The sequence below is a fragment of the Passer domesticus genome, chromosome 1 (genome assembly GCF_036417665.1).
Source record: "Passer domesticus isolate bPasDom1 chromosome 1, bPasDom1.hap1, whole genome shotgun sequence".
NCBI classification, from domain to species: Eukaryota; Metazoa; Chordata; class Aves; order Passeriformes; family Passeridae; genus Passer; species Passer domesticus.
In genome coordinates, this window is record NC_087474.1 from 51,625,832 (window position 1) to 51,636,684 (window position 10,853).

Here is a 10,853-nt window from a genome sequence, read left to right on the forward strand (position 1 = left end):
ACATTCTTTAGGATTTTTTTGAAAGATGGTGATGGTGCACGGTTGAAAAACCCCTGCAGGGAGCCTGGCCTGAGCCACTATTTCTATTCCAAACTTCAAAAAGTCACCTTAGCAGAGAGTGGGGGTCGGAAAAGGGAATGAGGCATGAAGGCGGCCTGCCCCTTTCTAGAAGTTCTGCAGCAACGTCCCTGGGCTTCTGATGATCTTCCAAGATGGATAAGACAATACATCTCCCATGTCAAAAAAATTACCATGTGGCTCCAACAAGCAAGTCAAGCAGCTGCTGCTGAGATTCCTTTTCTAGAAGATGCTGTCTTCCTCCAGCGTAGGTTCCACCTCTAGACAAACCTCAATAACTCTTTTGGCAAGTTGAACACAGAGACACCCAGAACACCTTACCACACATTTGCTACAATTTTGCTGCATTTCCTGCTTGTGATTTTGTTCCCCCATCCCAAAACTTTTTAATTCCCCAACCAGCTACAGTAAAACCTAATTTGTAAATTGCCCTAAGCTCTTCATGACAAGCAAGTATCCTCTCGGCACCATGCAAAAGATAGCAATATTTAAGGACTCAGAGACATACAATTAGGTGATACAGGTTTTTAATTAAATGCCCTAATATAATTGCTCAAACACACATACTAAGGTTTTAATCTACATCATGTTATTGGGTATGGAGAATAAGTCTGAGTTATTAAACATCTATTAATTGTCTGAAACATAAAATTGCATGACCAATGCTACCTGTGCAGCAAACTGCATTGCAAAGAACAGTACTTTGCAATCACTTGATTCTTGAGCAGGGGGAAGGTAGAAGGAGGAGAACAGACTATCAAAGAGAATGAAAACACGTGCAGAGAGGGAGTCTTTGAATATCTGCAGCGAGGATTCTTTGAGAGTGACAGTTCTGAGGCGCATGAAAGAATAAGGCAAAGTCAAATTTCACAAGTAATGTTCTACACTGGGATGCAGTTTCCTGACCAACATAAGAACTGCTGCCTTTAGTCAGGTGAGAAATCTTATTCTTTAATGGGAGCTCTGTTGACATAAAAACTAGGTAATTTCGCACACAAAGCATAATCCTTAAGGAACATTAAGACATAGAAACAAAAAGGAAGGTACATCAGGCAGCCTGACCCTTATGAACTATGAAGTGTTCACTCATGGGAAGAGTTCTACCACAGGACCATGTGTTTCTCTACTGAAATCATCTTCTAGCCTAAGAAGTGGAGGAGAAAATACAGTTCAGCTCATTAGTCCTTAATACCTGGTCTGGGTGTCTGGGTAGTGATTTCTGTGGTTGTTTCTTCTTTAGCCTGCTGCTCAAGTAATGAGAAAGAAATGTCAGTGCTTCACGCTGGCACAGAACACAGCTAGCTTCCCTATGACACTCAGTTCTGCAAATAAATAAATAAATTAATTAATAAAATCACCAGAGGCCTTGCAGCATTGCCTTTTGTCAAGAAAAGTTCCAAATAACTTTAGAAGGACAATTAATTGCTCATTCTTAAACCAAACTCAATAACACTTTATCTCAGCATCATGGATCGCCTGTGACTCAGGGTACATATGTAATGTTTCCAAATTATGGCCTCACATTGGCTACCACATAAGAGCATGGTGCAGTCAAATTAGGCAACTTAAGAGTTCGTGGAAAGACCTTACTCCTTATCTCTACACAGCTTTCACGTGCCTCTAACCAAGGACAGGAGACCACTAATGGCTACTGGGCATTTCATGAGTCACGAAGAGCATTCTCTTGGAAACCTGTGTTCTGACTCCAAGGTTAAGTATTTCATCTGCTTACCCCACTTTTCATGTTTAAGCATGTGGCAACTAAACTTTGCTATTTAAATCAAGATGGGGCTTCAGAGAGTAAATCTGGTATTTGTCTTCTAAAGGCAACCATGCAGTCGCACATGAAACATACCTTGTTGAAGAAAAGTGTATATATTTTTTTAAATTAAGAATCCTAGAGCCTCTCACATGGCTTTCTAAATACAGCATTAAAGACAACTGACAAATACTCTAATACTTGACAGATGTTCTGCATTAAAATGTGAACGCTAAAGTTAAATTTTCCTGAGGCTGCATTAAGACCTTGGAATAAGACATTATCTCTTACTTTAATGACACTACCAGTCTTGAAAGCACCCAGATTTCAAAAGAAAAGCAGCAGGTGTCCAGGGTGGGGACATCAGATCATCACCTTCATCCTAGTAGTTTGTCAAGCACTTGTAATAGTGCCCAGATGCCCACACAAGTAGTCCCACACACCCGAGTTATTGTATCCAGCTAGAAGGACTGCAGTTCAAACAGTTTAGGAAGTGCCTTATAACAGGCATACAGTTCACATTCAAAGCTCGATTATGCCTGACATCAAGGCTTCTGACCTAGCTTAGCAAAGTCTGTACAACATGTAATGTACATGCTGCCAAAGAGACAGACTTTGGCAGGATAGTTTGTTTTGGGGAGGAAGAGAAGTGATGGCAACTCCTAAGATCCAGAGAGAAGCCCCTCGACCCATCCCTGCCCTGTACAACATTGCCATTTCACCACAGCAAATAATTACTTGTTTGGCCATCTTGTCAAGAATTTCCCCCCCACCTCTTGCTCTCCTCCTACCCTTGGGAAAATCAGACTATTTCCTGCTCTACCTCTTCTGCTTACACATGTTTCAGAGAGTTATTCCTAACCAATCCTCCTCTCTGTATACAGTGAGTAGCACAACATCAGATCTTCTCCAGCTTGCAGGATGCCATCCTAAATTTTACATGGAGATGTGTGAAAGCATTTGGTTGGCACCAGAAGTACAGCAGGCTCCTGCTTCCTTTAAAAAAAAAAAAACAGACAGGCCTGCTGAACCACATATTTCAGGACCTGAGGAACCTGATTTGGCAATTGAAGGTGCACATGGCACATTTTCCTATGAAATGGAAAAATTAATTTTACCACATGACACATTTCAGTTCTGGTGTTCAAGAGGTCATTAACAAAACTACTTTAAAAGGTGCTAATAGAAACAAATGCCCTTAACATCACAGACTTCCCAGATGACTCCTGCTATGGAGATGGATGACAAATCACTCTGTCAGTCATCTCTAAATTCCATATTGACTACACTGAAGCAATTAACCGTTTATTTTTAGAGCATGTTCCATTTTAAACACAAGTGATTTGCTCCAAGATATATTCTATACTCCATTGCTATTTAATGGGTTAACAACTCTCAAATTTAAATGGATTTTAATTCTGGGAGAAATACTTGCCTTTTTGATGTTGCCTCCAGACATTTGTTGGGAATTTTAATTCAGGCTTGAAACCAAACAAATGTTGGTGTTCTACAAGCATCTGCAGAGAAATATAAAAATATCTGGAAAGTGTGAAAGAGCAAGCCTGTTTTGCTAAATGCATAAAATGAAACCTCAGTGTAGGTCTCAATAATAGGCTTCCTGACTGCTGTGCACACGCTTGCTCCCACAGACCTTCTGCTCTGCAGCCGACTGCACTGCTGCGTCCTCAGAGAACTTTGCAATACAATGGAGCACAGCGATTCCCTGGGGAACACGGCGCTGATCACCAACTTCCATATTTCAAACACAAGCATCAGGGTTTCCTCCTGTTTTAGGATCTCAAAGAAACAGCTTGCCATATCATTCCACCCTGGCTCCCAAGCCATCTCAGAGTTTATCTGCATTATAGGAAATGTTCTGGGCAAAAGGATGAGGACCTGGCATCAAGCTAAGGCTGTTTGAACTCATGGAAAAGGAGGGTAAGATTATAAGTGGGAAGTTGGGGAAGAGAAGAGAATCATGAAGAGCTGACAGTGGTTTCTGCTGCTGCTGCCACTGGAGGGAGTGGACAAATGGGAGCTGCAACAGGTACTGCAGCAAGGGAACCCTGCTCAGCTGCTGCCCTGCTTCAACCCAGCTCCTCCCTATTGCAAAATCAAAAGCAGTCCACAGCCAGCCACTTGCCCCTAGCAGTCTGCTGCTCAGGACAACAGTCCATTTCACCTGTAGTTTGGACCAGTCTTTCTGGTCCATTTCCCATAAACATCTGAGACTGAGTACATCATCTTGCCAAGGGACAATGCCAGCATCTCCTAAGGAGTCCTGCCTGAAGAATGTAAACTTCCTACCTCAGAGCTAACAACAGGATACCCTAGCCAGACATAGCTCACCAAAAAAAGGCCAAGACTGACTCACAAGCCCATTATATAGCGCCTAGCCACCATTCATTAACTGTAAGGAAAATGACCCTGGGCTCCCTGCATCAAAGAACCTTGCTATTTCTTCTTAATTAATTCTAAGCATCTTGCTGGCCTCAAATCTCAGCTGGAAAAAATCAACTAAAGTAGGCGGCATCTTATCTTGCCCTTTGCTACTGGCTGCACTTTTATTTTTTCTGAGTTGCATGACCCCCGCCCTTCTGAGATTACCAGTAGAAAACAAAGTATTGCTGTGTTTTAGGACAAATACATAAGTACATAAGATCTACTCTGTTTTAAGTGTTATTAGAATTAATGGTCATGGTATCTAAGGCCAATAAAAATACACTTCTAAGGAATTAAGCCAAACGCCTGCAGTATTTACCATTCAGCCACTGCAGAATCACAAGAGCACATGAAATGTTACAGGAGAAATGGGTAAAAAAAGCCTTAAACAGAAGCAAAACTGACTCATCTCCTTATTGCCAAAACCGAGAAAGCCACTGAGCATAAACAAACAACAGACATCCTGAAGAAAAGGGGGCGTCACAATTCCTTTTCCTGTTAATAGGCAGATACACAAACCCGTATGGGCAGAATCATCCTCCAGCTACTGCAAGCCAATCTGAGGGACACGGCCAACGTTACAGCAACATTCCCGGCAGCACAGGTGCCACTGGAGGTAAGGGAGCATCTGAGGTGATGGTGACTCCCAGTGCAATGATGGCTCATAGCTGTATCTGCTGGAAAGCTGTGGCAGCTGCAGGCATGATCTGCCCATATAAGCTGCTCCTCTATATGGATACCCAGTTCGGGGCACTGTTCACAAATGCGTAATTTTGGCTTAGGCTGGCAAGCACCCCATCTACAGAAGAGGAGAGAGAGTGAGCCAGAGCACTTGTTTAAAGCTTGAGTTCTCCTCCCTGTCTCTAGAGGCCTACAAAGACTACGATCTATACATGCTGAAGCCATACTTTGTGGGTACCCCTAACTTCGGAGAAAACAACATAGGGAAAGACATAGGACCATAGAGATATTTAGAAAGATCAAAAGTCATAATGTGGGCAAGCTACATTCTCTGGCAAAATCTATCATCACAAAGATATTTCGGAATTGCTTTTTTAAAATTACTAAAAGCCCTTCTGTTTGAACTTTGCAACTGGTGTGGAAATGAGGAGCCTGTTTTCCTGGGTATTTTTTACAAGCATCTTTCAGAGGTGAAACCACAGGGGCAACCTTAACGTCCGTATCCACAATGCAGATCCAACAGCTTTAATACACAGGTAACCTATTCTCTTTATTAGAACAGCTCCCAGCCCAACACCAACTGTGCAACACCATCACTCTCACAACTTGAATCCTTCCCACGATACCATGGCCACATCTTTTGCAGTATTTCAAAAGGCAGTTAATAAGCTAAATTTCACTCTCACTATTTTTCCAAATCACTGCATTGTTTGTAAGAAGACTATTCAAAAGGAGACAAGGAGAAGGATTTAGCACTGCCTTGAATGAATGCTACTTAGCATCTGACACAGCACGTGCAAAACTCCACGAAGCTTCACAGGGATTATCTCACAGTGGCAAAGGATGCAAGATCGCATGCCATGTACATGAAACACAAAGCCACTGAAAAATGCACCTCAGTAACAAGCCTTAGCCAGTTATTTATTGGAAAACAGTAAGGACCATATTGTTTACTAGAATACACTTTAAATACTAAGCATATGGATTTGGGATAAATGTTTGGGATGTTCTGAGCGCATGTACACAGTTTCCTTTCAAATTAATCAGCATCACATTCAGAGATTGATAGTTCCTGATAAAGTCACTGAGTGGATCAGTTCATGCTCTGGCCTGCTCTGGCTTCAAATCAGTAAGCTGACCGACACTAAAAGTTTAGGAGTCCAAAGCTCAGGTCACATTAAGTCAGAAACACATCAGCGATAGCATCACACAAGTGACAAAACACGCCCTCCACTCTTAACTCACATGCTGCTCACAAATGCGGGCCATCTGACCAACCACTCTTTGTTCTGACCTAACTCCCTGCTCACCCTCCTGAAACAAACAAGTAAACAGACCCCACATTTCCTCTGTAAGAACATATACTCTTTTCCCCTGTACTAGACTGTGACTGCATTGACAAGATGAGTGGTGTGGGTTGACTAAGTGTGTGCTGCCTTTCACATCTTCTTCTGGTTCCAGCATGAAAATCAACATTGCACCTGTGCTGTCCAAACTGGGTGTGCACTTCAGAGACAGACAGAAGGGAAGCAGAGAGAGCAGCCAGGATACATACTGTACTCCACTTCTTCACAAAACACACGTACTACACAGAGAAATGATAATCCCTTCTTAGTGGAAAATCCAAATTTTCAAAATGAATCCCCAAGCCAAAATGAATTACTGTAATAACTGCAATCCTCGCATGAGCACTAATCAGAAAGGCACAGCTGACCACCTGCTATGTGCCACCACTGGCACAGCAGCACCCTGCCCCTAATTGCTACCCTGTTCAGACAGGGCTAGGTGCCCCACAGAACATGACAGCGGTGCTGGTAAACAGAGGGACAGGAGCACAGCCTGACTGATTGTTGTACAGTCTCACTACGCACTTCTGCTGAGTGCAGCATATATATTAAAAAAAAAAGAAAAAAGAAAAAAAAGAAAAAGCACTACTGCAGCTCCAAACAGCAGGATGCAAAAATCTAAACCCAGGCCGAGTAATTTCTTCTGCAACTACAGAAAAACACACAGGAAACGATGCAATAGAGAACAAAATGAATTGTACTGCCCGTGTCAGTACAAACCCATTATCTATGCAGGCTGCAAAATGAGAAATGCAGCATTTGACAATACTACAGGCTAGGGCAATGTTCTTAACATACTTATAAGTTATTTTATTTAATTGCTAACAAAAAAAAATGCAGTTACATAATAACACAAGGTAATAACCAAAATATGAAGTCACAAGATTGGCTTACAGCAACAGAGCACCGGGGGGTGGGGGGGAAGCAGTTCGTGCTTTAAATTTTGCTGCATTGTCAGAGAGCCAAGAACCAAAACTGGGGGCTTCTGCCTTTACAAGGAAAGGACATAATCACCAAAAATTCGGCACGGGACTCTTCATCACCGCCTGCGTGCATCCACATCCCCAAATGATGTCAATCCCCGCCGGCACGTCGCTCATCATAATTCTACACTATTTGGTCGCTAGTAGAATTCAGCCGACAGGCCGACGGCTCAGCCCGTAACCCACCGGGGCCCAATGAGCTCCCCGGAGAGCGACCCCCGCCCAGGGCAGCGCTCACGGGCACGGCCGGGGGTCCCATCCCGCACGGACCTCCGAGGCACAAAGGCGGCACGGCGCAGCCGGGCACGGTGACAGCGCACACCCACGACCCGCCACCGCATCCCGCCGGCCGGGCGGGGGCTGCCCGCCCCGGGGAGGGCCTTTCCCGGAGCCGAGGCCGCTACCAGCTCCATCCCGCCTCGCACTTCTCCGCTGGGAGCCGACGCCACCCGCCCCCGCCCCACCACCCTCACCCGGGGCCGGGGCCGGGCGGCAGCAGCCCCTCGTACCTGGACAATGCCGGCCTGGGCACAGCTCATGCTCCCCCGGCGAGGGCAGGTCTCACATCCCACACGTGCCTGTCAGCCGGCAGGGAGGAAGGGCGGGCGGGTTGCCGGCGTGTCAGCCCCCGCCGAGCCGCACCATAGTCCAGCACCGGCTGATACGCCCCGCAGCACCGCCGCGCTCCCTCCTCCTCTTCCTCCGCCCCGCCAGCCTCCTCCCACCTCGCCGCCCGTCGCTGGGTACCGGCCGCCGGGAGCCACCCACACGCCGCGGCGGGCGCCCGGCAGCGCCGCCCGGCCCGGCCCGGCCCGGCCCGCCCCTCAGCGCTCCTCCCGCCCGCCCGGCGCTGTCCCAGGCCGCCTGCCCGCGGAGCCCACCCGCTCCTCTCTCACCATCCTCCAGCGCTCAGCATCCCGGCTCCCCTCGACTGATCCCACGGGGACATAGCCGCACGCAACCCAGCTCACCGCGCATCGGGAATGGAGGCGGAAAAAAAATCAACGTGTTCTCCTCTTTGCCCCTTGAAGTCGGGGCTGCTGCCCTCACATTAAATTCTCACCAGTGCCAGAGCCTCCGGGGTGATCATTAAAGCCTTTTCCCCGCTCACCTGAACGAGAGCTAGGGCGGCACTACTGCTCTAGCAGCTGTCTCCCCGCAGGGAACACGCTCCTTGCACCACCGTCATCTCCAGCCTCTCCTCCTGGACAGGGGTTTCCGACCTTTAACCCCTGGACAAAGTAAGTCACAGTACCACAGCTGTGGAAAGAGCAAGTTTCAAAATGCAGTTCAGGACGGGGACAGATGCTCTACACGCATTTCTCCCACAGGTCTTGCAAACCAAAAAACAGACCACGAGCTGATGGGACTGCAGGGAGCAACAGCGTCCAGCAGCAACTTGCTGTGTCTGCATCCACCGGCCGAAAGGGCTAAAGAACAGCTCTTCTTGTCAGCTGGCAGAGGGAAAAGACAGAACAATCCTGCCCTCTTACCCCCTCACCTCGTTTTTCTAGATAAAAGGTTTTTTTGAATAGCACTTTTTAAAAACCATCCTGTTGGAGTGGTTTCCTACCCACACGCTACTAAATAAATCAATTTTCCAAGACTCTTCTGGATCTTAGTTTGTACCCCAAAGCAAAAACATGTTGACAAAAGCCACAAATGTGTCCAGCACTTCATAAATGAAGGTAAGTTTGCTTCTAAAACCTCAGCAATCTCCTCTCTTGCAAGTTTCTATGGATCTAACATGTACCGTGCTTGGTATCAGTGCAAAAATTACTTATTTTAATTTGCTAATCAGTTCACATCAAAATACTTTCAGACACATTGTGGCCTCTCATTTCCACTTGATCATCCCATTAGAATCTTATAAGCAGAACCTCAGAAGGAAAATCAAATTTGATTTAGGGAAAACAATCTCTTGGTGTTTTATAATATTAGTGAAAGATGAAATATACCAACAGTCAGAGCTACCCACACATGATACCAGTAAGTGGGCTGATTCCCTGTGCATTGAGAGTGTATTGGGAAGAAAGGGGTGCCTATCATCAAAAAGCAGCTCCAGCTTTTCCCCAGGAGCAAGGCAGGTCAAAAGGCATACCAGTTCATGAATGCCACATAAGCAAATGTGCATCTCAGAACACTCTTCTGCAGGTGTTTGGGAAATTCAGGGGATGTTTGGCACAATGGCACACTGGCTCTCTTCCTCCAGCAAAGCCATCCAATGATCATAGATTGCAGTGGGCCATGATGACAAAATCCTTCAGGAGGCCTCCAAATGGATATTTTCCTCCTTGTTTTAAATTGAATATCAACATTTGCACTGGAACTGCCTACAGTAGGCATGTGCTTTTGCCTTTGCACTTTGAAAGTCTAAATAGGAAAGAAAAAAATAGAGATGAGGAAGAGAGTCAAAGGAGTGTAGAGGTGAAGTTTGCTCAAAGTTCACGTAGCAATTGCAGCAATTTTCTGGAACAGAGTAGAGAACTGGTCCAAGCCTCCTCACTCTTGATTCATTGCCCTGTCAGAGCTTGTACCCAGCTCCTTCTGCTCTTCTGGGTTACTGGTGTAATTCTGCATCATGTGTTAAAATGAGACATGTTTCTCTTCTTCAAGGGTAGACACATATGTTGATTTTATCAAAAACATTAAGTTAGCAGAACCAGAAAACCTGATAAATGCACATGTTTAAAAACAGCCTAAATCCAGCAGCTCAAACTTCAAGCTTGGTTATGAGGTTTAGAGGCAGCTTAACATTATGGGTGTGCATGAGGAGTAGGAACCACCATGAACACATTCAGGGCCATGAGATATGACGCAGAAGACTTTGCCATGCTCTGTGGACCTGTGGAGAGGAACTCCTTTAGGAGGAAAAAGCATATGCTTTCCTCTTTAGAAGCTACTACCCCGGCTTTCCTTTAAGACTGAGAAGAGCATTCTGAATCTCCTACAAGAGAAGGAAGTTAAAAATTGTCCCTTGCTGGAATTTATGTAAAACCAGAGATCAAAATTAAGATCAAGAGGAAAAATGTATACCCTCTTCCAGTAGACATACACTCAAATACTGAGCAGAAGATGAATGGGGCAACTGGTTCAGAAAATGAAACAGGCTTTGAAGAGGACATTTTGCCCTGCTGTTCCTCAAAATAATGAAATTATACATATTGGAAATAAAGTGGCTTGCATTTTAACTTTGCATTTGATTGAAAAGGAAGAGAGTTGCATAATGCATAAGGAGCTTTAAAATTAGACTAAACTTTGGCAGTTCAGATTCTTATCTATATAATAAACAAACCTCTGAATTTCATATGCCTACCTTTTATGCACTCCCCAGCCTCCCACAGACTAAGCAAAACAGCACATTTTGCTGTCCCACAGGCTTGCTGACAAGTGTCTTTTCAGACATTAGCTAAGCCCTATTCATGCCTCAGGACAGGTCTGCAGGCAGTACGGCAGTACAAGATGAAGATGATTTGGGCAGCAAGTGACCAAGATGCATGTCTGTTTTGCGGGAAATTTTGTGGTTTTGACAGCCAGAGAGAAGTCCTGCAAAAGCAGGAAATG

The 10,853-nt window shown here is 45.2% G+C and overlaps 1 protein-coding gene across 10 annotated transcripts in view; it reads right to left on the reverse strand.

The window, feature by feature from the left end:
* Positions 1–8,053, reverse strand: part of HECW1 (HECT, C2 and WW domain containing E3 ubiquitin protein ligase 1) — a 248,733-nt gene extending 240,680 nt beyond the window's left edge. For 2 of the 10 annotated variants that reach the window (XM_064419767.1, XM_064419773.1), the window contains exon 1: positions 7,799–8,053. Coding sequence is in view for 7 of the 10 variants with exons in the window: in XM_064419793.1 (XP_064275863.1) it covers positions 7,321–7,368 (48 nt within the window). In the remaining 3 variants the exon portion in view is untranslated. Of the gene's footprint in view, positions 1–7,320; positions 7,537–7,798 lie in introns of those variants that run through there. The other 8 variants (XM_064419763.1, XM_064419777.1, XM_064419794.1 and 5 more) reach the window with 5 other exon arrangements.
* Between the last annotated feature and the right edge of the window lie 2,800 nt (positions 8,054–10,853).